A 27229-nucleotide genomic window follows, 5' to 3' on the forward strand; every position below is an offset into this window, starting at 1 on the left:
TGATCGACCACTAACTCCGGTAGCGCACTCGGCTCACCTTCCCTGGACCAGATAAGCGAGCGTTGCGGCCGCGCCTCTTCCTTGAATAGAAACAGCACGCATTGACGAGGATACCCACTGACTCCGCTGTCTCTTCCAACTGATCGCTTTTTCAAAATGGCAGAGGATGACGATACCCCTGTCTTGTCGCACACGGACAGCGACAGCGACGGAAGCGAGGATGAATCCAGCGACGAGCCGGTCGTAGAAACACTTATCGCGGGTCGAGAGCGACGAAAGACCGCGGGCAATCGCTATGACCGAGATTTGCTCCTTGAGGAGGCCGCGGCAGCGGCGGATGAGGACGCCGATGAAGTTACGCTTCTATTTGCGGACGCTGACGACGAAGAGGACGATGAATTCAAGAGCGATGAAGAAGATGAGGACGCGGACTTGTCATCGAGCGACGACGACGACCAAGGCCCGAACGTTGCGCCCGATGATTTAGAAGGGGAGAAAGAAATACAAAAACATGCCAAAGAGGAGCGAGCGAAGAAGCGACGAGCAGATCTCGCCCTTACGAGTGTGGCTGGCATACGAAAGAAACTAAAGACCGATCCTACACGGCCAGGTGGACTCTCAACGCAGGCGAAGCCGTCCAAGAAGAAAGAAAGGGTGACATGGGTTCATGAGCCGGATTCAGGTCGCAGTTCGCTCCGAAAGCAGACGATCGCCCATCGCGCGGAAACGATTGCCCGCCTGAAAGAAAGCGAGGCGCAAAGCAAGAAGCTAAAGGCGCTCAAGGAACAACGGGACAGAGAACGCGCAAAAGATGCTCCGAAAGAACTTACTCAGGCCGATCGTTTGGCTGAAGCCGCACGCGTTGAACGACAAAATGCTACAAGTCTCAATCGATGGGAAGCCATGGAGAAGAAGAGGCAGGAGGAGCAGGCTGCCAAGTTGGCCGCTCTGAAGGATAGGAAGCTAGAAGGCCCTGTCATAACCTGGTGGAGCGCCCGAGCCCAATGGATAGGGCCAAGGCTGCACAAGATTGGCACCAAGGATGCCGGTGATGTGATAGAGGGGGGCGTGGAGACGAAGAAACGTGGGAGAAAATCCAAAGCGTTCCTGGAACAGCAGGCGGCGGCAAAAGAGGCCGAGGTCGGCGCGTTACAATCACAGAAGGAGAATTTAGAGCGGCCGCCAGAGTCGCAAACGCCGGCGGCAGCAACAACAGCAGGAGCACCAACAGACTCCCCAGCAACGGCAGTGCCAATGGGACCACACCAGCATGAGCCGCTAACGACACCACATGCAGCGAAAGAGCCTTCTCAGGACACGGTACCATTGATATCAGATGAAGGAAAAGAACCTTCTAACACTACGGTATCGACGACATCGAATGAAGTCAAAGAATCTCCCACCGGCATGTTGCCGGATGCTGCGCCCCCAACAGGAGCGGTGCAGCCGCAAGACACGACTATAACGACCACACAAGAACAAGAAGATACATTTTTAAAGGGTATACATGAGTACGCAACATTAGGCAGTGATATTAATCCCCCTGGGAAGGAGGTTGAAAGTTCTGCACCTCAAACTTGTGACTCAGAACAACAAGTGGAACCAAAACCGGAACCAAAAACGGAAGAAAACCCAGAAGAAAGACCGGAACAAAAAACGGAACAAAAAGCTGAAAAGCGGACAGAGTTGGAAGATGTATCGAATAACAACTCGCTGCCGACGGTTGAGACGCATGAGAACGGGAAGAAACCCCCCGAACCACTCTCGAATGATGCGATGAAGCCAGAAAACTCCTCTCGCCAGTCCACAGAGCCCGCAAAGACAGATGAACCTGCGCCGACGGTTCCTCCTGCTGCAGAACCCGTTTCAGCAGTCGATGCTTCACCTGCTCCCGACACACCGTCCCTTGCAGTGATTGCATCCGATCCAAAGCCACCAGTCGCTCAAATATCATCAGATGCAGCTGCAGCCTCAGCCTCAGCCTCAGATAAGTCAGCAGAGCCTGTCCCTGTAGCGGTTCCTCAACCGGAACCAGAGCCGGAACCTTCAACAAGAAACCTCGTCATATTGGAGAAGTTCGAGGAGCTGGCAGATGAGGCTCGGCAAGAATATTCCTTCTTCTTCAACACTCACACTCGCAGGGCAGCCAAACCTGCGAAACAGAAACATACTCAAGAGCTGTGCCCCATCACGGCTTTGCCCGTTCGATACCGAGACCCGGAGACGGGGATCGGGTATGCCAATGTCGTTGGATACAAAAAGCTTCAAGAATTGAAGCAACATGGATTTGCGTGGAGCAGCATGCTAGGATGCTATGTTGGCCGTGACGGGGGAATCATTGCCCGTGGAGTGCCAGAAGGGTTTGCGGGTTCAAAATGAGGCAGGTTGCCGTTGATTGCCAAAAACATGCGGAGGGTATTACTTAGTATCAGGGTCACTCGGTGGTCCGGGTACCCGCTAGTTATAAACAAGGCTGTCGCGTGATCATGATCATGATTAGTGGATTATTATTATCGAGGTCTGGCCAGCCCATTACTCAAATGCACTGCCGTAGACAGGCTGCCATTTTCCTTCATTAATAAGGCTAAAAGGAATGCAAATGCAAGCGGCATCTGAGTTGCTCTTTTATTGTGCTGGGTCATACCAACTGACGGATGGCTGCATGAGCGGTGATAAGGCAAGGCTGCGGTGGGGACACTTGGCCAGGGACTGGTGCGTTACTAGTATGCCCAGGGTTCTTTGTGATGCTCTGAGCCATTGCACCGTTCCGGACCCAAACATCTACAGTAATTAGGTCCGCCGGTCAGATGTTATGTGTAGCAAAGGTATCAATAGTAATAGGACCTGGTAGTAGACTCCGAGTCATGATCCTTTCTGGGCAGACGGTCTTTATGGTTCTGGAGACGAGTTTGGTGGGCCTGGGGGGCACGATAACGGTACAGGCTGCTAGTGGCACTTGGCCTGCATCTATCCGGCCCAGATGCGTCGAGGCTCCAATCAGGGGCTCAAGACCCCTGGGACATTGTTTATGCGGTGGATCATGTCTGGTCGCGGCTTATCAGTATCATCTGGCGATAAGCTTCTTCGATGTCACTATCAGCCCGGTCTGGAATGCGGTGAGCACGAGATACATACTATCGCTCATTTAGTCCTATTATTGTCATTGTTACTATCATTCTTGCTCACCACTTGGCCGGGGACCGTCATTGTTGTTCATTTTCTCAATCCCTGCGGAGTCACACCGACAAACTCACCGCAGTGCATCAGCCTCAGCATCGCAGGTCGAAATCATTACTAGGATATCGCTTGTCTTCCTTCTTTTCCTCCCTTATAATCACCCGCCTTCTCAATGGGCGACGACCTTCCTGCGAATCCTCCTCTTCCTACCAGTGCTCATGGCAAATCTCCCGGCGGCGGCAGCAGGAAAGCCGGGCGGCCCAAGCATCTGAAGCGTCGGAGCATACATGCGAATCCTAGTGCTGGCAGTACTACTACCAGAAACGCTGGTGACTCGCCGTCTCGGACACCGCAACAGACAAATAACACATACATGAAAGAAAAGGAAATGGCAGCCAGTTTTCTTCAATACTGGTGAGTAGCCCTGCGCTCCCAATGCCAATGCCAGACCCGATCCAATTTGGTCTATGTTGGCATACATTTACTATTCATTCCAATACTCAAATCAAATCTCAAAGCGCCATGTGCGAGAAACAGATTATGACTCCATGCAATTCCATTCTATACTGCAGCGAAGCGTAAGTCGACTACCAGAAAACCAATAAGCCAGCCCAGCCCGGCCATGCCATGCCATTCTCCTGTACCTTGCCTTCTGGTCCAGTATATCCACGGAAAAAGAGAGCCAAAAAGCAAAAGTGCGAGACTAACAATCCTTGAAACCAAACAGATGTCGACGCAAAGACTCGGCGAAACCACTATCGGCATCAACCATCACGCCCTCGTCATCTCCAGGCATGGCTTCAGCTTCAATTCCTATCATACGCTCCATCTCCAGCAGCGGCGCATCATCGCCTCCTCCAGCTTATTACCATCAGTACGACTCCCACACTCCTTCTCTCAGAATACCCGTCGACCAGCACGATGCCAAATCCGATCTTGACCCAACGGAATGGAAGCCCAAATTACAACGTCCTTCCCATACTCGACAGAGCGAGGCGTTTCGCTATCTGTCCCGGTTCCACCAGACTATGTTGAACAACGACAACATTAACAATGCTTGGACCTCAACATCGGTGCCTGATGCCGCCCTACGACCGTCAGCAGCGCCGCGGCACAAAAGTACCATGAGTTTGAGCGCCAGCACCATCACCACCGGCACGACGCCCAGTCTGGGCAATACACCCACGACCACTAGTGCCAGTACAAGCTTCGACAGTGTCTATAATTACGATTACGACTTCAAGATGCGCCCGCTTCCACCGCGTCAGAATCCAATGACCTCGACTAGCCCCGGCACATATCGTGGTATCGGTATCGATTTGGTCACGCCTCATATTGCTCCTCCGGCTCCTCCGATGAAGATGCATGTCGGGATGAATGATGCTGATGCCCGTCTCAATGTGGAAGGGGCTAAGACTAGCACGCCAAATTCAAACTCTTCTGGACTGCGGGCGCTGTTTGCAAAAGAAGGATATTAGACTTGGGCTCGACTTGACGCCCACCGGCTGGCTGCCCTGCTTGACTCGCAGACGCATAGAGAGAAACACAGCAGAAAAGAGGCCATGAGGGAGAGGCTGTGCGAGTGTGTGAGAGAGGATGAGGCTCAGAGAGCCTAGGTACGGTACCTACCTACCAAGCAAGGTAGGTACAGTATCAGTATCCACCTATTTTTGCTTGAAACTTAATCAGATTGTGCTCTTTTCCTTGTCAGCCTGTCTCATGACCCGTCTACCTTACTTGCGATCGGCATCATGCGCAGGGGTTTTCACCCTTCTTCACTGTGACAAAGATGATGCGTAAAAAGCACTTGAACTGTTCCACAATCCAGCCGAGTACCTAGCTACTAGTAGCTAACTTACAAAAAGGGCCCGAGCCGGAGCCCTTTTCTTTTCACTTTTTGTCGAAGGGCAAATACAGGAGGGCCCAATTTCAGCTTCAGCCTCCCACCATGCTTCCCCTTGAAAGGCATTCCATTCCATACCATTCCCTTCCCTTTTTTTGTTCATCAAGGTCATCTTTACAACATTGCAGTCACCTAGTCGAATTGCGAGTGGAAAGATGAGCCGTACCAGGTGACAGTTGCCTGAGGTATCATCTCACAATCTCGATTTTCACTCCTCCGACCTCGCAGTACTCATTTCCCCAAACCTCCCTCTGCCCCGCGTAGTGTCATAAGCACTCAGAATCCTCGTCTGCTGGCCCGCCTCATCGGCCGCAGAGAAAGCATACCCTCTCTGTTTCCGCATCCTCTGGACCTGACGAACCTTCCTCACCGCTTTCTGGAACTGTTCCATTCTAGGCCGGTAGTCCTGGACATTATATTTCTGAATCTCCTGGACATGATGGTACGCCTGCGGGAAGTACATTCTCTTGGCATACTTCCAAGCGAAATCGCGCAGCAAGCAAGCCGGCGGAAGCAAAAGACACAAGGCATAGAATACCGGAGAGGTAAACATGACCGGAATAATGCCCTCGAGTTCCGTCGAGAAGCCCGAGCCAATATTGGGGGCCGCATACGAATAGGCCGGGATGAACGCCAACCAGATCACAAACGACCCCGGAATGGCCAAAACCGTATATTTCGTCCAGACATTGGTGATCAGCGCGGCTTTGCCGAGCACAACGAGCAATATCGCCGTGTATGTCGAGGTGCCCCAGAGCCAGTGGCCGCCGATCTTGCCGTTGGACAGGACCAAATCGTCGTAAAAGAAATAGGAGGAGAAAATGTACGCGATGATCGAGTGGTAGAATCCGTTGGCCACCCACGACCAGAACGAGTGCATGCGGAAAAACACGCCTTTTTGAGTCAACTGGTACAGTTGTGGGTATCGATCCAACAGCCGGGCCGAAATGAATTGGTCGAAAATGCCCATGGCGAAGGGTGGGAGGACGGTGAATAACACGTTGTAGAATGACAGTGTCCATGATTCGTAGATGACTTGGCCGGAAAAGGAGTTTTGGAACGAATACTGTTGTCACAAATTAGCGAGGGCTGGTTTGAACACTCTTTTAGTGCGGTACTTACCCAAAACTGTGTCATAAACATGGCAATGTTCTTGTAAAACGAGTACAGAATCACCTTGCTGATTCGGTGGTAACTCCACGCTCCGTGCACCAGGAGCAGTTTCCTCAAAAATCGAAACTGGCCAATGGCCACGTCGGCGCTGCGTGCAGCTTGGAGACCTTCGAGGCCACTGATGCCCACGCCGACGTGGGCGGCTTGGATCATCGACACGTCGTTGGCGCCGTCTCCGACGGCCAACAACAGAGCCTTCAAATGCCGCTTGACCAGTTTGACCACGAGTGCTTTTTGCAGAGGCGATACTCGGCAGCAGATGACGGCCTTGCACATGACGGCCAAGTCGAGGAATAACTTCTCCATATCTTTCTCCAGGGCGAACAAGAGCGACTTGCCATCAATGACTAGAGCCAAAGTGTCGTACTCTCCCGACGCTGCTTGACTGCACACGGCGTCGTACTTTTTCTGGAGACTGTCCCGGGTGGCCGTCGAAGATTCCTCATTGATGATAAGCAGCGTCATATCTTCGCTGATAAGTTTGCAGCTCATTCCGATGTTGATTGCTGTTTCTTGTCGGTCGCCCGTGAGAACCCACAGCTTGATGCCCGCTTGCTGCAAGGTATGGATGGTCTCCGGGACACCGTCCTGTAGGCGATCTTCGATTGCCGTGGCTCCCAGCAGAAACAAATTCTGCTCAATGAGCTCGGCAGCCTTGTCGAGTTCTTCGGAGCGATTCCCACTCACCGTGGTGGCAGCCTTATCGAAAATCTGTCGCCATTCCTGATATTCTTGTTCGGGGATCTCACGCATGGCCAGACACAATGTCCGCAGGCCGTCTGTGGCGTAGTCTTCAAGGTGCTGCAGCGTTACATCCACAATGGGATTCTCCTTGGCTAGTCGCTCCAGAATCACTGTATCTGCTCCTTTGCAGTAGATCCGGATCTTGCCGTCGGGACACCGGAAAATGGTCGACATACGCTTTCGTGTCGAATTGAACTCGCATACCGCCAAAAGTTCATACTCCAGTTCTTGTCCGTCGACCTGAATGATCACCGCTCGTGGTTTACGCGCCACGAATTGATACCCTAGCATCACGGCACCTTCCACTAGAGCTCCCTCGTCAGGAGATGCGGCTTGGTACTTGATGTCTGACTTTTCATCCTTGCGTTCGGGGATAACGGTGTGACAGACTGCCAGCAGAGTCAAAAATTGGTGGATGGCCGATCTGCTGGGATGCGTCTTCAGATTCTCCTTCAGCCGGTTGAAATCATGGATTCCGTTGGTGTCGTCGGGCCCCGTGGCTCTTCTGTCTTCGGGCACGACGCCTGCATACTGAATGCCACCGATTGTGCATTGCTTGAATTCCATCACGTTACAGGTCAGGGTGCCCGTCTTGTCGGAGAAAATGTACTCGATCTGGCCTAGCTCTTCCACAAGGGATGACGTTCGGCAGACCGTAGAAGTGTCGGTTTCGGGGTAATAGATGTCAAGGTCGCTGTTGATCAGATACGCTTGATAGTATTTGACCAACTCGATGGTCACAAAAAGTGAAATGGGCACCAGGTTGGAATACAGCACCCAATAAGTGAAGATGTCCAAGAAGAACTGGGAGGCCGCATTGAAGCTTTCATAGTACAAATACGTCAACTTCTTTCCGGCAGTCGACCGTACGACAATATCGCCAATTGTGCTGATAGCGCTCAATATCAACAGAATCGCCACCAGCATAAGGATTTGCTTGTTGAGCATCCGTTCCACGTCGGTACGTTTAATCGGGGTCGCCGTCGCGTTCCGCATCAGTTTCGTTTCGTGCCCGGTAAAGACAACGATGCCATGCACCCAATGGGTATTTCGTAAAGTTGCTCCGCGGAGCAGCAGCTGGTCAGGATTCAAGGGAAGCTCTTTTTCGCGGCCTCCGCCAGACATTGTCAAGGTGGCTTCGTACGTGTAAAGACTGCTGTTGGGCTGTTCTGACCGGACACGTCCAACGAGGCGCCCAAGGTCCGCCGGGCTGACCAAATGGGCGGTCTCAGGAATGGCTTGCTTGACCTTCAGGTTCGTTTCGCCGTCCAGGTTGGCCGTCTCGATGTAGCAGAGACCTTCAGGCTCCGAACTTGCCAAAAGGACAAGATCCGCCGGGAATGGCTCCTCAGACTCGACTCGAACGATATCACCAACTGCGACATTAATCCATTTGGTCTCGACAAAGTCGGAGCCTTTCAGCACTCGGGCTTTTGAGTCGTTCAATGCTTTGTCGGATTTTTTCCTCTTGTAATCCTCCGCCAACTCTTTCATCGCCGACACCGCAAGTACAATGATCAAAGGGACAATGGTCGTGTATCGATTCGTGGGAGAAACATTGGGTATCTGTTGAAGCACGGCGGTGAACAGGAAAAACAAGTTTGCATATTTTGAGAATTGTTCCAGCAGGAATTTCGGGATAAAGGTCGCGATGTTGTATTTCGCGGTGGAGATATGGTTGTCGACCCATCGGTTTGTCGCATTGGCCTCCGGGTTGTTGAGATGGATGATCCGGGGACCCAGGGTAGACGGGTCGACCTTTTTCTTTCCGAAGATAGCCTTAACATCCTCGAAAGAAAACGCCCTCCGTTCGCGACCCGGCGTCGTCTCCTCCGTGCCTGCGGTATCGACCCTTGTATTCTGCATGCCCGCTTCCGTCAGAGGGAGGGCCATGTCCGAATAATTGCTGTCTCGCATTCCCAGCATTCCTTTGGCTCGGTCCACCATCCCCGACATGGACATAAGACTCGCTCGATTTCTTCCATGGTGACTTCCCACTACTTTGACGCCTCCGCCAGGGATATTCTCATCCGATGGGCCTCCGCCATCGTAGTACTTGTAGCCTCCATCATCTTCACCGAATTCGTCGCCGCCATCGCCGTATTTGGCGTAGTTGTGCAGGTCCGAGGTTTGGGAGTAATTGTGCGTGCCATCGGACATGTATGGGGCCGCGAATGGCCGGGCAGACGATGCTACCGGTTGTTGCGTGGTATGGCCTTGGGGCGCTCCTCTACCTCCGCCGACGAAGTCATCGTAACTGGTCGAGGGTCTAGGTTCGGGCTGGAAGTCATCAGAGTCGTCAATGTTGTATCGTTGGAGGAGTTGTGAATCGTCAACCGGAGGTCGCTGTCCTGAGCTGTAGACGGGCGTGGAACTCCCCAGATCAACAAGGTGGTCGTTGTTGGTGTTGTTATTGCGATCGGAAGCTCCGGGCGCATCAGGGCGCCCGGCCATTCTCTCCGCGCCAATATGGATTTATGAGGTGAGAGTGCACGGCATTACCGGTCCGGATGGACGGTCTCAGGTGGTAGAATCATGCAAGGGCGTCGTGGGTTGTGATAGGGACGTCTGGGAGATTGAGCGCGGGTAAATAGTAGGAGTTGAAGCGAACAAAGAGCCGCAGCGCAGGCGGAACAGAGAGATGCACGTTGAATCCGAAGTGAGCCTGCAGTGAGTCTGAAGTGAACTGTATTGAATCCCCGGCACGTCGATCAGATCAGTTGGCGGCGGTAATGATAGGCATCAATGTTTAATTCAGCTGCTGATGCCAATGATGATGCTGCTGCGGCCATCAAATGAACTTGAACCCCATCAACCGAGACACACGGCGCTAGTGTTACAGGTGCCAGTCACTGAGATTCCACAACCGGCAGCGGAAGAACAGAGCGTAGCATCTTGAACCCTGCAAATACGACACTCGTGCAGGGTATATTTACAATCTGCATTAATAGAATGGTATAGATATCAATCATTGTTAATCGACCATCTGCTTGCCATTGTCACTTTATTCCAGCCTTCAAGCAACGATCTACGTCCTGATGCCTTTTCCAGTAGAATCCCACCAACCTGACGCCTACAGGTACAAAGGCCCTTTATCCACCCTCTTGGGGGCCGCCCAGTGCCATGGCTGCCTAGGCGAGGATAAAGAGCACAGATTCGTTGTACAAGTCCCCCCAAAACTTACACTGCCACAATGGCTCTGAGCAGTTCAAGTTGGCCAGGGTATCACAATGTCCTCATTCCCAGTATCCTGAAGCCACAATCCTGCTGCGCTTGCACCCTGTAATACTGAGCATACTTCTTCCACACAATATAGCAGAGCTGTCACTCCAGTCATCGCTCATTCTCTGCGCGTAGTTCGGCAATCAGTCCGCCAACATCCCGCCGCGTTGCATCTTCTGCGAGCTTCTTGGCCACGAACCCGTTGATTTCTTTGCCCTTCGCCAGGGCCGTATTTGTACATTTCAGCAGGACCAACGCATCGATGGGGCTGCCGCCCAATTTGGCGATTTGACATAGTTCGAAATCATTGACCGTGAGAATGACTTCGGCTTCCCGGACTTGCTCTTCGCTGCGGGTGGCGTCCAATAATACGGTCTCTCCTCCGTGATAGAAGCTGAAAGTGATGCAGACTGGGTTATGCATCAAACTTAATGGGACAGGAACCCGTTCAGCCATCGTGTAAATGGTCACATTCTCTCCGTCGACGGACACGTCTGGTCTCCGAAAGTGTCTCAGTGCCGCGACAATGGCAATGCAGGATGCATCAATCAATCCGCCATCGGAATCAAGCACATGAACATCAGCCCTCACAGACCAGCACTTGGCCCCTGCAATGATGCACAATGACTCGGTGTCGAGAGCGTTAGATCTCCGTATGGCTTTTTCCAATATACGGGACAGGATCACCTCCTGCTCGGTTTGCCTGTAGGAGCGTGAGTAGACTGTAGGAGCGTGCGTACAGGGGAGACACTGACCTGCCCACTTCATATGCTGGCGAGGCAATGGGACTCAGCTCAGTCACAATGGTGAAGATGCCCTCGAACTTCCTTTCTTCCAAGGGTTTCGTCACCTCTGCTGATATTTGAACATGGACTCTGCAGAGAGTCAGTTGATTTGGTCTGGCGATCGTGATGGCGCCAGGCCTACCTTGTTTTGCCTAGACGTAGTGTGGCTGTTCCATATTCCGCTCCGAATTCTAGCTCAATACCTCTGAATTGGTCGAGGGGGCGACCATCCACGCGCACATTTTGTTCAAGAGCCTCGAGGATGAAATTCCGCTCAATGTTTGATATATCCACTTCACGAGGCATTGTGTTGGAATAACAGCGGTGTTTGCTGGGTTTTATTGACAGAATCCGACATGGGCATAGATGTTAACGGGCGAAAATTGACTCAACAGAACCCTCGGAACGATATGTTGGTTTCGATAGTCCCAAGGGTCGGATATCATTCACTCAGAGCATTAGTATTCGTCTAACCTGCTGTATCATGTGAAGAGTTTCCAGATTATTTGCGGCCTTCAAGTTCAAGAGTCTGGAACTTTTTGTCCGCTCTGGCAGAACTTCGGCACCAATCAGAGACGAGGATTTGGCCGCAAAGTGGACGACAACTGCTGCCACTCAGCTTACTAAAGGCAAGCATCTCGACGATCTTTAGATACAAGAGTCCTTTTGCAAGACCTCGAACTCGGAGCTTGCACCATTGTGCTGTTCCTCCATTATTTTTCTACAAGTTACACCCTGTTGCGGTCTTTCCAGCTTCAACCTTGACCGGGCAGACGCTTGAGTCGCCACCATGACTACAGGTAAATGAGCTGCTCACGAGATCTATCTCGGACCTACAAGCTAACGTCTGTCCAGCGCATCGGCCGACATTTGACCCTGCACGGGGCAAGGAAGCCCAGAGAGGCCCTGCATACCACCAGCGACTTCTCCCAGCACATACATATCTCAAAGTTCGGTGAGTGCGAGGCGGGTTTCGATGCGCCGGCAAGAGCTCACAGTCGCAGGCAACCAGGACAAGGCGGAGCGGCAGATGCAGAGAAGCGGGATCTACGAGCAGAATTACTCGCTGCAGAAGCAGCACACTTTGCAAAGACCAAAGGACAATCAACCGAAGCTACCAGCAGCAGTCCCCCTCGGACCTTGAAACGCGAGCTGGAGGCCCCTCCAAGTGATGACGAGAACGAAGATCCCGATGCGAAACGAAGAAGGATATTAGAGGAAACCCGTGAAATCGATGCCGACTCGGACAGGGGCGACAGCGACAGCAGTGAAGAAGAGAGCGACGAAGAGGACGAAACGGCCGAGTTGATGCGCGAACTCGAGAAGATTAAGAGAGAAAGAGCTGAGCAGAAAGCCAGAGAAGAGGCCGAGAAGGCCAAACAAGCACAGGAACGGCGAGAGGAAGATATTGCACTCGGTAACCCGTTACTAAACCCCAAGGCGTTCAACGTCAAGCGTCGATGGGACGACGATGTGGTGTTCAAGAATCAAGCCCGAGGGACAGAGCAGAAAGGCAACAAGGAGTTTGTCAATGATTTGCTACGATCAGATTTCCATAAAAAGTTTATGGTAAGTTGAGAGCTCGTGCTGCTTCTTTGGAGAGGTATTGACCTGTTTCTAGTCCAAATATGTTCGGTAGATGTGGTGTTCAAGTTTATTGCTTCAACACCCGTCACATTTGATGATGACGACCAAGCTTTGTATATTACTACCATCGAGATGGCGTGTGCCCACCTCACGAATGATTCTCTGCTCGGGGGATTCTTGCACAATTACACTAAAAAGCGGTTGAGGATGCAGTCAATCAGAGAACCCCGCTGTAGGACCAGGCTGAAATCAAATGCTGGACCGCCACTGGCAATGGGGCAAGGCACTACCCGCCCCCGGCAGTGCTTCAGCGAGCTGTGAACACGCTCTCGGCCAGGGGCAGTGAGGACCCATGGGGACACAGATCCGAGTTTGATGAGCTCAGTACAGAATGCAAAATCGAGAGGTACCCTTACTACTCAGTCGAAGCGGGTGTTGAGCCGGTCCGTTGTTTGGCCGTAGCTATTGAGGGCAACTTTAACTGCATGGCCTCCGAAACCGGTTGGTAGCCTCCACCCAGACATTCCGGCACTGGAGATGCAGAGCTTGAGCGATACACTCGCGGAGACTTGAATGCAAGCGAGGCCAGGCCCGAGGCATATCCGAAGCAGTCCTGATGGAGCAGATCAATCGGCGAGGGGACAAGCGCGGCGCAGCAGGGAGGCAGAGTCCCAGAAGACCACAGCTACAAGTTACCTTAGGTACTGTACCTAGAGGTACTACAGCAAGGAGTATAAGGCTACCGTACCTGGCACTTTACCAGTAAGTTGACCTACCTACCGTATCAGCTACATACACATACTGCTGAAAGGTGCTGTGTGAGAACAAACAACTTCAAGCACAGATGTTCCTTGGTCGAGTGCCATGTCCATCACGTAAATCCAGGGTTCACTGTCGATCTGGGGGGGTGGATTGCGGGACCAGAACCTGAAATACCCGGCTCAAGTTGTACGTCAAGTTCAGCTGGCTCCGTGACAGGAATCAATCAGCTCAGAGTAGCGCAAAGCTTGAATCTGCTCACGCACGCCATCTCTACGGTCCAGGGACACGACTAGAACGAGCCAACGGGCAGCGAACCGAAGTACATGTAGGAACACTGGCAGTGCCTGGTACTATCACTGGCATCACTGCACCTTTCCTAAACGCTTCCAGTTTAGCTCGAGGCCGACTGGCTGCATTCCAAGTTTAGGTGCATGATGAGGCACATTCTTGCAAACACTCCTCGCAGCAGCAATAGCAGTCAGTCTCCCTTGTCCAGCCCTTCGTCCGCTTCTGCCCCTCTGCTACTACCTTGGACGAGCGACCGGCGACGTCAATGTCCTCGCTTCCTGCGGCACGTGTGACCGGGGTTGGTGCTGGTGATTTTCCCGTGCCCCTCGCAAGCCAGCTCCGATGACGACGCGGTGTTGAATATACCTGGTAGCCGTTGTCGTGAACCTGTCTCCGTGGCACCTCGCCAGCTGAGGGGCCAGTGGTCCAGGTCACGGCGGTCTCACACAAAGCATACCATACCACACTGAGCCGTGATGCCCCCTTTGACGCGGGGTCCCTCATTCAGCTCTGCACCTGCGCCCTCCGAGCCTCGCCAGCAACCCGGTCAGGATCGGCGTGGATGAAACTCGTAGAGGTTGCCAGCCGGAACTGACGTGCTTGCTTCGATTGCACAAGGGATCTGGTCTTTCCTTGATTTTATGCAGCATGGTACTGGCAGCCACATATACATATTACCCTCTCCCTCGCTGCCTCCCATTTCGTTTCCAAGCATATCATCCACTTCACAATTCCTCCTAACTGCATCCTCTTCCAAGACTTACCCATCTGTATCTGATTGACCCATACGAGAAAGACTGACCACTAACCATGTCTTACAACGACGACAAAGTACGCGAGGTCCAGTCCGTGTTCTGAATTTGTCTTGGATGAACTAACACATGCCTTGCAGCAACGTGGTGGCGGCTACGGAGATGACAGCTACGGTGTACGGTTACCCTCCCCCATCTCCATCGCCTACGCACACACCGTACTGATACAGACATTAGTCCTCTGGTCGCGGAGGCGATAGCTTCGGCTCCTCAGGCCGTACCGGCGGAGGTCTAGGTTCTGATGATACCTACGGAACCTCTGCGCAAACAGGAGGTGCCACAGGCGGCGGTTACGGAGACTCTGGCCGTACCGGAGGTGGACTCGGTCGTGATGATACCTACGGAAGCTCTGGCCTCACCGGAGGTAACACGTCTGGCGGCTACGGAGGTGGTGACCGTACCAGCGGTGGACTAGGCCGAGATGATACGTACGGCGACTCTGGAAACACCGGTGGCTTCAGCTCCGGGCGAGGCAACGAGTATGGTGAGTGGTGACCATCTCCCAGTTGACTCTAAGAGCAGTATCTGACAAGAGGGGCATGCGGCAGGCTTGGGCAGTGGCAGGACACAAGAACAGTCCAGCGGTGGTTACGGTGCGAGTGACGATACCTACGGTTCCGGCAGAGGCACTGGTGGTGGCTTTGGTGACCAGAGCTCTGGTCTTGGTCGTGATGAGTATAGCTCTCGTGGCCACACTGGCGGTGGTCTCGGTACGTACACCATGCGGTGGTATTGACCCAAGTGTGCTTGATTGACTCTCCTACTAGGCAGCGACGACACTTACGGTGATGCCAGCCGTACCGGCGGTGTTTCCACTGGCCGTGACAATGATTATGTAAGTCTTGCCGACCCCAGCCTCCGCCGGCGAGGGGACGGCGTCGGCTAATGCATGCATGTTACAGGGCTTGGGCTCCGGCCGTACTCGAGAACAAGAAGCCGGCGGCTTCGGTGTTGGCTCTGGCCGCCGCCGCGATGATGACTATGATGATGACAACAACTCCAGCGGCAAGAAGGATTCCACTACGGGCAAGATCCTCGAGAAAGCCGGCAGTCTCCTTGGCAGTGGCAAGGTGCAGGAAAGAGGTGCTGAGAAGAGACGTGAAGCTGGCGGTGACAACGACTACTGAGGGGTCTGCCAGTTTGAGCAATGCAATGGTGATCCAAGCTGATGGTGCTGGATCCGGCACGACAGAGCCCAGGCGAAGGGAGGACAGCTCCACCTTCTTTTAAGTTAGAGCGGTAGTATGCCGTTGGCCGAAGGACGACAACAGGCTTACCAGTACTGATCCAATCATTATCAGTATAGTATCTCATGGCACAATCATCAAACACCTTTGTCACGGTTCAACGTAAAGTTGCAAATTCGCATATCATGTCGTATACCTCGTAGGTTCATGTTCAAATTGCCATTCAAGTCAGAAACCCGGCTTATCCGAGGCCAAGAGTCTTCTTTCAGGATTCAGATCTTGGCCATTTAAGTTTCATTTACTACAGTACATTTGCTCGTCCTTAAGTTGGGCTTATCGCGGTCGGATTTCGTGCGGCGCCTTGCCTTGGGAGCGATTTCCAAGTCCAGCACTTTTGTCTGGGTGGTTCGAGTCATCGATCCGAGGCCATCTTCTTCTTACTCAGTAATAACTGGAGCTCGATACTATGAGTCGTCGAGGTCTTCGAGGTCTTCGAATTTGTCACGATTTTGAATTCTACCTAGGTACTTTTATTTTTCTGTCCTCAGCCCAAGCCTTCTAGATCGGATTTGCAGGCAGCCAGCCAGCTTGGGAGTCCTTCCACCACCTCCGGTCAAGGACAAATGCGAATTTCGGTCTTGATATATATATGTATATATATATATATCCATGGATCGGGATCAGTTCTGTTGCTGGCAGGACTAAAACTACCGTCTCTCCCATCCAACCACCCGAATCTCTATCGCGGTCTTGCCATCCCGATACCAATTCTTATCATCCAGCACCCGGGCACTAATACTGCCCTTTCGATATCTTTCATAGTCGTCATCAACATCGTCATCAGCACAGCCCTCTTTTTGTTCCTTTTGTTGTTGGTCACGGTCACGATCACTGTCGTTTTTGTTTTTGTTCTTGTTGCTGTTGTCGTTTCCTCCGGCCTCGATCTGGATCTGGTTCTGGTTCTGAAATTGGGGGATCTCGACGCCCTCGCCAACCCATTGGTTCAGTCTTTCAGGCGCGACGACCTTCCATTTGGCCGATTTGATGGCCGGGTCGGCGGGGAGGGCGTCGGGGAAAAAAGTGTCGCATTCGAAAAAATCGTCTTTTTTGGGCGGTTCAATAATTGTGCTCGAGGGACGACGGGCGGCGGCGGCGGCGGAAGAAGCAGCAGTACTAGTATTGTCGGTTGTAGTACTACTAACACTACCGGCAGTCGAATCAGTGGCTTTCCGGACTTGGGTTTGGAGAATCCGCACGTCGTATAATTCGGTTTCTGGGCCCGTAGTGCTAGGAGTGGTCGATGACAGAGACAGGATTTGGCGGTAGATTTCGGCGCCGCCGATACAAAAGATTTTGGGGATTGATATGGAGATGGAGATGTATTTTGGTTCTTGTGATGATGCTGACGCTGACGCTGACGCTGTTTTAGAGTTCTTGGGAACAGATACCGAGATTGGCGAGGTTGATGACAGAATGGCCAGTGCGGACTTGAGATCTTGCGAGATCATGATGGGCGATTGAGTCGAGGATGGTGATGATGACGATGACGACAAAGGTACGACGATGGTGGGCGTTGCTTCGGACTCAGACTCAGACTCAGTAGCGTCGTTGGTGTTCGGCTTCGAAGTTGTCGAGGGAATATTGGTTTTGGTAGCAGGCACGTCGACCTTGCCGACACGCCAGTCGACGACATCGGGCTCAGCCTTTTGGTTCTGATTCTGCGCCTCGGCGATCTGCTGACCAAGTTGTCTAGGGTTGCTGCGCGTAATGATCACGTTCAAGCGGTTGGGGAGGGGCCGGAATTTAGGCGGAATGCTCTCCCACGTTTTCCGGCCCATGATCACGGCATTGAGGTTGAGCAGAGAAGAATCTGGATCCGAAGAGGAAGTCGTTGGTGGGACGTAAGAGGTGACTTTGCGGAAAAACGCCATGTCCGCCTTGATCGGCGGCCAGGGTAGACCTCCTTTGTTCCCAATGCCCATGGGCGGATTGAGACTCGTCGCCACAATCACATAGATTGGTTTCGGGTGGACGGTCACAGGGCGGATGGTGGTGGTCGTCGTCTTGATGATTTGTTGCGCCGTGGCCGCGGCGGAATGGGATGGGTGGTGGCCAAGCATTGTGGGATCCGAGTCCAAATCCTCCACGTCACGGTCGTTGTCGCTCAGACGTACAGGGAGTTCGGTTGGAGATGATGGTTCAGAGAGCGTGGTCGATGGAGGTGTTGGGATGGTGGACATTGTTCTTTGTGCGAGTGTTTGGAGGAGCTGGAAGGTATACTGTAGGTAGCCTCGTGTAATATCAAGTAGACTGATGATGTAACAGCGCGCTCGATGCGGAAAGATCTTGCAACCAGACTTTTTGTTTGTTGCAGACAAGTCAAAACCTGGGAGTGCCTATTTCTCGTTGTCACTGTGATCCAATGCCTGAATATGAAGATCCAAGTGGTGCAAGTTGTTTCGGGTTGCCTTAGTGGTGTTGATTGTGCCAAATTGTCTTGGTTGGGCTGTCTTTCTTCTGCTCGCCGTTCTTCTACCGTCAACGCTTGCTTCCACGTACTGTCCCTCGAGAAAGCAACAACCGAAAAATGTCCAGAAACCTAGGCCGTTGTCTCGTTCCACGATATAAAAATGGTTGAGCCCCGTTGGATACTAGTTGGGGGAGTGATCTGGTAGTGTGTCGTGCGGTGTGGTGGTTGAAATTACCTTACTGTACATGTGTTATCATTCTTTGTTGGCCGAGGTGTTGCCGGGTCTAGATTCCGCGCCCGAATCTCAGGCTGGTCTAGATCTCGAGAAGACTTCAGTGGACACACTGGCACGGGCACCAGCCTCGTCCAGACACACCACAGCCGTACTACTAACCTCCTATACTAATAGTACCTACAACCATTGAAGGCCGCTACTAGCCCTACATCGCTGGTTCTATGCGAACGAATCAAATCGGAGTTGCAGATTGAAGTGGCCGATCTGTCAGCAAAAGCAGAATTTGAAGAGCGATTACTCGCCGGCGGAAAGACCCCGCCGCATGCTGTACGTAAAAGTGTTGGACGTCAAGTTGGGGTGCTGGATAATAGACCACAAGGCAGTGGACACCGTCGCGATTCTAAGGATGATAATACAACCGAAGTACCTAGGTAGGTATACTAGGACGGAGGCCTAGATAATGGTCCACTTGACAGCTGAACCGGAACTGATGCAGATTCCGACTTTCATCCCATAAGTCAAGAACGAAGCAGGTGCAATCGAAGAACAAACCATACTAGACACCTACAAGACTCTCTGCCCACGACTCCACAGGTTTAAGGTGAAATTGGTCTCATCATTGTGTCTGCGGACGGACACCGACAATGCATCGAGGTCGATTCGGTGACCTAAACTGAGATGGCGCGCGCTCCTTCTGCCATACGTACAACGTTGTATATGGCCTTCGTGTACCGGGCAAGGAGCTAAGAAAGATGTGTGATGACTTCCAGGTCGGCAGGAGAAAGCTCTCCAGCTTGGCAGTTCGTAGTTCTGGAGGGAGGGACTGCCGTGTCGGCGGCGTTCGATCCGCGGGCGAGATCGTCTTGCGAGACCTCAGTTTTTGCGAAAAGTCTCTGTTGAGGCATAACCCCGTCTGGGAACAATCAATAAGTTCGTGTGGATTGAAGGCGCCCGCAACTCTCAATGGTACAATAGCCATGATGCCGTCATCGGCACCGGCCCTGCTGCGACAAAGGGCAATTTGCGCATGCCCACCATCCGTTCCTTGCGTAGATGGCGCCCGCCCGGTGGAGAACAACGAAGGAGTCGGACCGACACCTTCGGCCTTTCCGCAGCTGTGCCAGCAATCGGTACCAGGACTTCAGCATGTTGTAAGCAGAGCCAAAGGAGTGCCTTTCTGCAGTGACTCCAAGATGGTCCATCAGCATATGTGCTGCTTTTGTCTCCTATGTCTTTGTTTTCTGGTCATCCCAGTCTATCGTCGTTTCGTACTTCTCCAGGAATTTCTTGAATCCTTCCTCAACGACCCTGGTGTCCTCCTCCACTTTTCGTTTTGTGGCTTCGTTTTGCGGGTTATTGTCATTTTCATGATCCTTTTCAAGAGTGTCTAGTCCACCAAACAACCAGATTTCTTTCATTGTCCTGGTCAATACCATAATCTCCTCAGCCGCCCGAATAACCGCCGCGGACTCAATGTCTAGTTGGAATTCTTGTACTGCCGTGTCTGTGAGGGAGGGTGGTGGAACACCTGCAGAGGCCGGTGGTATAGTGCCTACGCTCGTGCCATCAAGTGCAACGGCGAAGATATTCTCTAGTCGTTTGATCAGGGTGGTCGATAGTGCCGTAATGCGGGCTTATGGCTCGAAGTCAGAAACAATATTGTGGAAAAAATGGAATGCAGATAACAACATAGGGTAACGAGAGTTTCGTGGAGTGCCGGCGCCGGTACAACACCAATTTACCTCTTTAACAGCGAGGCGGACGTCCACTTGACCTACCTTGTAGAAACTTTGCAGTGGGTACAGCGTCCGGTACGTTCTCCCTTCGCGCTGAGACTTCCATCATTAGGAGTTGAATGGGGTCGACTGTGATGCCTTTCAGTGGTTTGTAGCGGCACCCGAAAGTTGCCTGCGCATTCGTCGCAGTCTAAGCCACGCCAATAATAGTAGAAAGGGCAGGGACTGTGGGAAACCGGCGACGTATGCAAACCTGGATGCGCTGAGGCTCAGGTTGAGAGACTGGGCAACATATCTGATGTGAAAAGCGTTGTCAGACGGTTACGCAGCCGCGTTGCTCTGCTCGCTCTTCGTATGCACCAGGGCAGTGCAGAACCAAGTCCATCCGCTGGGAATCGTTTCGGCGGTACAAGTTCAGTTCAAGTTGTAGTTGCAGTTGCCGCATCAAGAGTATTATGCTCCAACGTAGGAATGCTGCCTTTGTACGGTGGAGCACACAGGGTGCTGACCCTCATCTTGAACTTTTCCATCGAGCTGAGCAGAACGTCGAACTTGAAGTCGTCGAGACACCACTGCCACTCTCCCTCAGCACGGTGAGGATTCCTTCGGTCAATCCTCCCTCGGATTCTTACAGTGTCTACTCAGCGCCGGGCCAGTGGAGGATCTTCTCCGCTCTCACATTATACGGAGTTTCGCCTGGTGGATAGAACCTCAGGCAGGCAATCCCTTGCGGGCCTCAGGCTCAGCATCACGAAATGATGGCTGGTACTGAACTATTTTCTCCAAGCACAGAAGTTATGCCGCCTATTGCTCCGGCGCTGGCATTGGACCAACCATGCATTGCCACAACTAGAGTTCTGGGGCATGTAACTCTACAACGATACTGTGTATACGGTTACCTTTGCCATTGTGTTCTCTCTGCCTCTCACGATTCTCATCCCCAACAGGTGGCCCACCTCTGTCTCAGACACTTCCAGGCATGTGGACTCCACGGCCTCCCAAGTGTGTTCGGCACAGCCTTGCCTTTTCTTAGCAAGACACAGCTTACGGTATCCATCAGCTAACAACAAACACATCCCGTTCTGACGTCAAGTTAAGCTGCGGTCTTCGCTTTTGTGGGCCATACGCGTGGTTGTGGAGAAGGCTGGCCGCGCTTTGCCCGTGACATTCGGCGGACAAGAACGTGTATGCTCCAGTATCCCTGAGACATGCATGCATACCGCAGCCTCGGAACCATGCCTGCTCTGCAACTAGAACCGACCGGCTCAGCATCACGTACAGCAGCTCGTCTTCGGCTCCCACGGCAGCGAAGGGAAGAATATCCAGCGACGGGATGGTTGAATGACCAGGGTTGGCCAAGAGTCCCCTCGCCATTGGCACGTAAGTACCCAATGTCTTCCCTCCAACTCTTTCTTCTTGTCAGACTGGGTTAGTTAGCCCGGCAATGACTCGCAATCGTTTCTATTTACATGCCAGGCCTCCCTGCTGCGTCGCCTTCCCGGTCGATGGCGAGCAAGGATGATCATCCTCGTCATGCAGCTGGTTCCTGAGCCTCAACTCTCAGTCGATACTTGCAACTCCACAGGACAAGGAAGTCTTCATGGCCGTTCTCCACCGAAAGGATCGGCAAGCAAGAACTGCGGCGAGGTTGGTGGTAATGATGCCGACCTCTGCAATGCCTTTCTTTCGATCGATAGACGGGAATAGAGCATCGAGAAGTCAGAAAGGTATAAAAGACGGCTTCCTTTGCAGCCTTTAGCCCCAGTTCTTCTCTCATCAAGCAGACGCCCCCATCCCCCTCTTCACTCGCTGTTTTCTATTGTCCTGGGTTTTCTTTCTCTTTTCAATCACATTCGTTAGACCTCGCCTAATATGGCAGGCAAATCGATCGTTCTGTTTTCTCTCCTGGCCCCCGCTCTTGGTGCTGTCCTCCCCAGAGGGCAAGACCAAGGCGCCGGTCAGTCCTCTGCTCTAACTCAGTCGACACCAGAGGCTCAGACAACGGCTGGCACTGGTCAAGAATGGGGTGACTGGGGAAGTTCTGCTACCACCCAACCTCAACAAACGACCCCGACAACCCAGCAGCAGCAGACTACCAAGACTACTGAAGTAATTCCGTCTTCCTCGCAGCCAGCAGTAGTCTCTTCGACCTGGGGCGACTGGACTCAGTCATCGACCCAACCTGCACAAACCCCGTCTACCCAGACAACCACTCAGCCAGCAACAGTTTCATCCAACTGGGCTGACTGGACTGGATCCTCGTCCACGCCTGCTGAGCAAACGACGCCCAGTGCACCGGCACAGAGCTCCACAACTCCTGTGGCTGTGTCGTCTAGCTGGGGTGACTGGACTCAATCATCCAAAGTCCCTGATACTACTTCCAGCACATGGGTTCAGACCACCACTCAGCCGGCTGGAACCTCGAGCAACTGGGGTGACTGGACTCAGTCAACTGTCCAGACCACTACATTGATCACTTCTACCAAACCTTCAACGACCGCAGCCACTACCCAAAGCACAGAATCCCAAGGCTGGGGAGACTGGCAATCAAGCAGCACCCAGCCTGTAACTCCCTCGACTGCTTCTACCACTGCCTCGGTCACAACTAAATCTCAGGGATGGAATGACTGGCAATCGTCAACCAGCACTCAGCCAACACTCCCGTCCACTACTACCACGACTGTTCCGGCTACTACGAAGTCTCAAGGCTGGGGCGACTGGGAATCCTCCAGCACTCAAGCGACAACCCTGTCGACTACTACCACTACCCCATCGGCCACGACTGTCTCAACCACAACTAAGTCTCAAGGTTGGGGCGACTGGGAGTCCTCTAGCACTCAGTCTACGAACCTGCCAACCACCACCACTACTGTTGCGGCTACCACGAAGTCTCAAGGCTGGGGAGACTGGGAGTCTTCTACCACTCAGTCGACAACCCCATCCGCTACTTCTACTACTGCTTCGGCCACGACAGAGTCTCAAGGTTGGGGTGATTGGCACTCTTCCAGCACCCAATCAACAACCCTATCGACCACTGCCACGACTGTTTCGACCACAACTAAGTCTCAGGGCTGGGGTGATTGGGAATCCTCGGGCACTCAATCGACCACTCCGTCGACCACCGCCACAACTGTATCGTCCACCACCAAGTCTCAGGGTTGGGGCGACTGGACTTCCTCCACTACCCAAGTGACAACTCCGTCAACTACTACCACGACCGTTTCCGCCACCACGAAGTCCCAGGGTTGGGGCGACTGGCAGTCTTCTAGCTCTCAACAGACAACCCCATCAACCACTACCACACCCGCTGCTACCACGAAGTCTCAGGGTTGGGGTGACTGGCAGTCTTCTAGCTCTCAGACAACCCCATCTACTACTACCACGCCCGCTGCTACCACCTCGAAGTCTCAAGGTTGGGGCGACTGGGAGACAAGCTCCACATCTACCGTTGTGACCAGCTCCACCACAGTCCCTTCGGCTACCAAATCTCAGGGATGGAATGATTGGGAATCGAGCTCTACAGTCTCTACCCCAGCCGAAAGTACCACTACCGCTCCAGCTCCTACCAAATCTCAAGGCTGGAATGACTGGCAGTCCAGCTCTGCGCCTACCCCAGAAACCAGCTCTGCTCCGGCACCAACTGCTTCTCAATCCAAGGGTTGGAATGACTGGCAATCAAGCTCCGCACCTGCACCTGAGACCAGCTTTGCACCGGCTCCTTCTCAATCTAAAGGCTGGAATGACTGGCAATCCAGCTCTGCGCCTGCACCAGAGAAGAGCACAGCACCAGCTCCAGCACCATCTGCTTCCCAAGAATGGAACGACTGGAAGCCAAGCTCTGCTGCTCCCGCCCCGACCACAGCACCGGCAACCACACCGGCCCCAGCACCATCAACCGCGCCAGCTCCAGAACAAAGCAAGGGCGCCAGCTGGGGCGACTGGAAGGGCGAGTCATCCTCAGCTCCAGCTCCTGCTCCTGCTCCGGCTGAGTCGAAGCAACCTGCCCCTGCTCCCTCTGCATCTTCGGCTCCCGCCCCGGCTCCCCAACAGAGCCAGGGTGGAAGCTGGGGTGACTGGAAGCAGGTCCAGAGCCAAGGCGGAGAGTGCCAGCAAGCCACCACGACAGTGTACATCACTGAGACCGTGACTGCCTCTGCCACCGCTACCACCACTTCCGGAGCTGCACACTCAACTGGATCCTGGGCTTCGGGAAGCAAACTCTGGCCCAGTGCTAGCAGCAGCAAGGGCTGGAATGACTGGAACTAAGACCGCAACAGAATAAATTGTGCGCCGTGCCACCAAGCACCAGCTCCGCCTCTCACGGAGGAAGAGTCAGCAACGTGCTGACGACGAGAAACGACATGATATACAGTATATAATCTGGATCGGACCCTTTTTTTCTTGCTCTTTTTTTTTTTATTTTGGCGGCAAAGAGTGAAGTGGGCGAAGCGTTCCCAGACGCGCGCCATAGAAAGGAGGAATTGGAGGCAGGCATTTTCGGGTTCTGCCAAAGTGTCTGAATTCCTTCCTGCTGCCATTAATGGATTAATGGATCAACAAGATGGATGAGTGAGTAAGCGTGGTGGTCCTTTTCTACAGCCAGACGATATCTGTGCGACCTGAGTCCGGTCCAGATTAGCCATTCCTTTTATAATGTTTATACCTTGAAATTTAAATTTTGATATCATTAAAATTTTACTTCAACTACGCATATACTTGGTATCAGATTGTTGCGTCCAGTCAGTAAAGTGGCCTTTGTATATGTATATGTAGAGACCCAACCAAGGGCTGTGTTCATATACTACTGTTGTAGTGAGCAACATATGCTGTACGTATATATTGTATGTACATAAGTAGGGAGGCCACTTCACATCCTGTTAATAAACGCCAAACCCAGACCGACCAATTTCATTTTCGCTATGTACAGCACTCATCTGCTGTGCTCGTCCTCACTCTCCCACGACACATTCTTCAAAATAACACGCAATCCATTCTTCGGCCGGGCCGTAATCCCACCCTTGATATCAATAACTTCATCCGGATGCAATTGTGAGAACTCAAACGAGCCCACAAACGCAGCGACCAAACACGCAAACTCGGCCTGCGCGAACTTCATCCCAATACAGCTTCGGGGCCCGTGCAAAAACGTCAAAAACGCATAATTGCTAACCGCACCACCGGCATTCGCCTGGCCGGGAGCCATCCAGCGATCCGGATTGAACTTGTCGGCATCGGGCCCCCAGAGTGCAAAATTATGGTTGACGGCCCAGGGAGACAAAATGATCATGGTGTCGCGGGGCACAAAGTGGTTCTGGATCGAGGTGTCGACGGCGGTTTTGCGCAGTGTTAGTGGCACGGGGGCCCAGAGGCGTAATGTCTCTTGACATACGGCGTGGAGGTAGGGCATGTTGTCGATCATGTCGTGAGTGATGACGACTTTGGAGTCAGAGTCACCACTACCGAAGCTGGCACTGGCGCTGGCGCTTTTCGGCAAGTGTTGGTGGATTTCCCGCCTCAGCCGCGTTTGTATCTCTGGGTGCTGGCACAGCATGTATACTGCCCAGGTGAATGCTGATGCGGTGGTTTCGTGGCCCGCCGCCAGAAAAGTCATCATGTTGTCGACTAGCTCTTTGTCGGTGAATCCACCAGATTCCAGAGCTACTGATGTGATGTCCAGGTCGGTAGATTGCTTTGGTTTTTCGATTTGCTTTTCGGCGTTCGCTGCCGCTTCCGCTAATCGCTTCTTCTTCTGGTCGACTAGTCGTTGCGCCGTGTCACGCGCCACCTTGGCCGCCGCGGATGTCATCTTGTTCCGCGCCAGCGGGAGACTGCGTAGGACAAATGGAGGCAAGAAGAATTGCAGCACCGCGACCAATTGCGCTGTGCGGTCGGGCGTGAACACTGCCCTGTACACTCGGTTCAGCTCGTTGGTTGGGTCGTGCAGCGCATTGAGATCTTGACCCATGCCTGCCACGCCGATGATGTCGAGCGTCGCTCGGCTGACCCATTCGCCTATCTCGACGGAAAACGGTTGGGCTTCGGATTTGTCGGGGGCAGAAGCTTGCGCCTTTTCAAGTTCTGATTGGATGCATTGCACCATTTCCATGGATTTGGACCAGAAAATCGGATACAGCTCCTTGATATGCCGGAAGTGGAAGGCTGGCATCAGGTTCTTCCGCTGCGCCTTGTGTTCATCGCCTTCGGCGAGGAGGATCCCAACACCGAGGACCTGGGAAAGCCCGCTGCGAAGAAGTTCCGGCTTGATGAAGTCGTAGTTTTTGGTCGTCAGCACTTCGGCCAGGGCTTTTGGTTCGGTGATCAGAAGCCGTTCTCGTCCAAACAGGTGGAAATATCGAATGAGCCCGTCGTTTGGGATTTCATTCGCCCATCTTCGTAGTGGCACTCCTGAGGGTTCTTTGATCAAGGCAGGGAATTGGCCTCCGAAGAATGATCCGCCAGGTACAGTTGGCAGGTCGCGTAAAGGACTGACGAACCGGGGATAGATGGTGAGACTGTACGTGAAATAGACCAGACAACATAGTACAAATATCGCCGAAGCGGTCCAAGTATAGGACCTTAGGATCGTGTATTCTGGGGCATATTTGACCAGAAGAAAGGAGGTAAGCAGGGAAGACCCGAGCCAGAAACGATAAGTGCTTAGGAACTCTGGAAATCGGAAAGGCATGTTGAAAGGATAGTAGATGGCGTTGAGATTCCCACGTCTGGTCTCCGAATTGAAACTCTCGCAAGGTTGGCGACGGCAAAAAAAACAAGTCCTCCAGCGAAATTCGAGACTTATAATAATGATATACCCGCCCAACTCATCGTGCACAGCCCCGGGTATATATCACAGTGTACGTCAGATTAGGACAACAGGACAGGCAGAAGTGAATGCGAAAGGAGACAGCAGGACCGAGACGGCGGACGAAGGCTTACCTGCCGGGTAGGTATTGCGATGAAACTGGTCAGTGAACACACAGACAATAATAACCTAGGTAGTACTGTAGATGGACGAGTAATAGAAGCCATCATCCTCATGTCGGCAAAGTGGCCTCACTTTTAAGTTAATGTCTGACCGAATAATGCAACCTCTTACAGCGCAGACATGCAGCCCAGCCTGCTGTCAGACGGCTCATGCTACTTCACTT

General features: G+C 52.8%; 10 protein-coding genes across 10 annotated transcripts; 5 read left to right on the forward strand and 5 right to left on the reverse strand.

The window, feature by feature from the left end:
* The first annotated feature begins 69 nt into the window (after window positions 1-69).
* On the forward strand, window positions 70-2617 carry HMPREF1120_08070 (uncharacterized protein). The gene has a single exon (XM_009162311.1). The coding sequence runs from the start codon at window positions 157-159 to the stop codon at window positions 2377-2379; it is 2223 nt and encodes a 740-aa protein (XP_009160559.1). The 5' UTR covers window positions 70-156; the 3' UTR covers window positions 2380-2617.
* Window positions 2618-3075: 458 nt separating this feature from the next.
* HMPREF1120_08071 (uncharacterized protein) lies at window positions 3076-5212 on the forward strand. The gene is made up of 3 exons (XM_009162312.1): window positions 3076-3591; window positions 3696-3755; window positions 3905-5212. The coding sequence occupies exons 1-3, from the start codon at window positions 3350-3352 to the stop codon at window positions 4653-4655; spliced, it is 1053 nt and encodes a 350-aa protein (XP_009160560.1). The 5' UTR covers window positions 3076-3349; the 3' UTR covers window positions 4656-5212.
* Window positions 5213-5288: 76 nt separating this feature from the next.
* On the reverse strand, window positions 5289-9451 carry HMPREF1120_08072 (phospholipid-translocating ATPase; the record flags this gene model as incomplete). The annotated part of the gene is made up of 2 exons (XM_009162313.1): window positions 5289-6146; window positions 6203-9451. The coding sequence occupies 2 exons, from the start codon at window positions 9449-9451 to the stop codon at window positions 5289-5291; spliced, it is 4107 nt and encodes a 1368-aa protein (XP_009160561.1).
* An 879-nt stretch (window positions 9452-10330) lies between these two features.
* On the reverse strand, window positions 10331-11310 carry HMPREF1120_08073 (exoribonuclease like to ribonuclease PH; the record flags this gene model as incomplete). The annotated part of the gene is made up of 3 exons (XM_009162314.1): window positions 10331-10922; window positions 10975-11094; window positions 11147-11310. 3 exons carry the CDS (start codon window positions 11308-11310, stop codon window positions 10331-10333), a joined length of 876 nt encoding a protein of 291 aa, XP_009160562.1.
* Window positions 11311-11794: 484 nt separating this feature from the next.
* HMPREF1120_08074 (uncharacterized protein) lies at window positions 11795-12643 on the forward strand (the record flags this gene model as incomplete). The annotated part of the gene is made up of 4 exons (XM_009162315.1): window positions 11795-11804; window positions 11860-11959; window positions 12009-12573; window positions 12626-12643. The coding sequence occupies 4 exons, from the start codon at window positions 11795-11797 to the stop codon at window positions 12641-12643; spliced, it is 693 nt and encodes a 230-aa protein (XP_009160563.1).
* Window positions 12644-14451: 1808 nt separating this feature from the next.
* On the forward strand, window positions 14452-15580 carry HMPREF1120_08075 (uncharacterized protein; the record flags this gene model as incomplete). Its single annotated transcript, XM_009162316.1, has 6 exons — window positions 14452-14472; window positions 14534-14569; window positions 14631-14937; window positions 15002-15163; window positions 15221-15288; window positions 15356-15580. 6 exons carry the CDS (start codon window positions 14452-14454, stop codon window positions 15578-15580), a joined length of 819 nt encoding a protein of 272 aa, XP_009160564.1.
* Window positions 15581-16347: 767 nt separating this feature from the next.
* On the reverse strand, window positions 16348-17880 carry HMPREF1120_08076 (dihydrofolate reductase; the record flags this gene model as incomplete). Its single annotated transcript, XM_009162317.1, has 1 exon — window positions 16348-17880. The coding sequence occupies one exon, from the start codon at window positions 17878-17880 to the stop codon at window positions 16348-16350; it is 1533 nt and encodes a 510-aa protein (XP_009160565.1).
* Window positions 17881-19571: 1691 nt separating this feature from the next.
* Window positions 19572-20187, reverse strand: HMPREF1120_08077 (uncharacterized protein; the record flags this gene model as incomplete). The annotated part of the gene is made up of 2 exons (XM_009162318.1): window positions 19572-19978; window positions 20124-20187. The coding sequence occupies 2 exons, from the start codon at window positions 20185-20187 to the stop codon at window positions 19572-19574; spliced, it is 471 nt and encodes a 156-aa protein (XP_009160566.1).
* Window positions 20188-20499: 312 nt separating this feature from the next.
* Window positions 20500-24816, forward strand: HMPREF1120_08078 (uncharacterized protein). The gene has a single exon (XM_009162319.1). It carries the CDS (start codon window positions 21954-21956, stop codon window positions 24345-24347), a length of 2394 nt encoding a protein of 797 aa, XP_009160567.1. The 5' UTR covers window positions 20500-21953; the 3' UTR covers window positions 24348-24816.
* Window positions 24770-27097, reverse strand: HMPREF1120_08079 (cytochrome P450 monooxygenase). Its single transcript, XM_009162320.1, has one exon. The coding sequence runs from the start codon at window positions 26764-26766 to the stop codon at window positions 25012-25014; it is 1755 nt and encodes a 584-aa protein (XP_009160568.1). The 5' UTR covers window positions 26767-27097; the 3' UTR covers window positions 24770-25011.
* Between the last annotated feature and the right edge of the window lie 132 nt (window positions 27098-27229).

This window comes from Exophiala dermatitidis (assembly GCF_000230625.1).
Source record: "Exophiala dermatitidis NIH/UT8656 unplaced genomic scaffold supercont1.7, whole genome shotgun sequence".
Taxonomy (NCBI): Eukaryota; Fungi; Ascomycota; class Eurotiomycetes; order Chaetothyriales; family Herpotrichiellaceae; genus Exophiala; species Exophiala dermatitidis.

Excerpts from the sequence above, each read along its gene's own strand:
- HMPREF1120_08070 (XM_009162311.1), top strand. The coding sequence starts at position 157 with ATGGCAGAGGATGACGATACCCCTGTCTTGTCGCACACGGACAGCGAC.
- HMPREF1120_08071 (XM_009162312.1), top strand. The coding sequence starts at position 3,350 with ATGGGCGACGACCTTCCTGCGAATCCTCCTCTTCCTACCAGTGCTCAT. Across the intron at positions 3,592-3,695 it reads GCCAGTTTTCTTCAATACTG|CGCCATGTGCGAGAAACAGA; the intron begins GTGAGTAGCCCT and ends CAAATCTCAAAG. Across the intron at positions 3,756-3,904 it reads ATTCTATACTGCAGCGAAGC|ATGTCGACGCAAAGACTCGG; the intron begins GTAAGTCGACTA and ends GAAACCAAACAG.
- HMPREF1120_08078 (XM_009162319.1), top strand. The coding sequence starts at position 21,954 with ATGGCAGGCAAATCGATCGTTCTGTTTTCTCTCCTGGCCCCCGCTCTT.
- HMPREF1120_08079 (XM_009162320.1), bottom strand. The coding sequence starts at position 26,766 with ATGCCTTTCCGATTTCCAGAGTTCCTAAGCACTTATCGTTTCTGGCTC.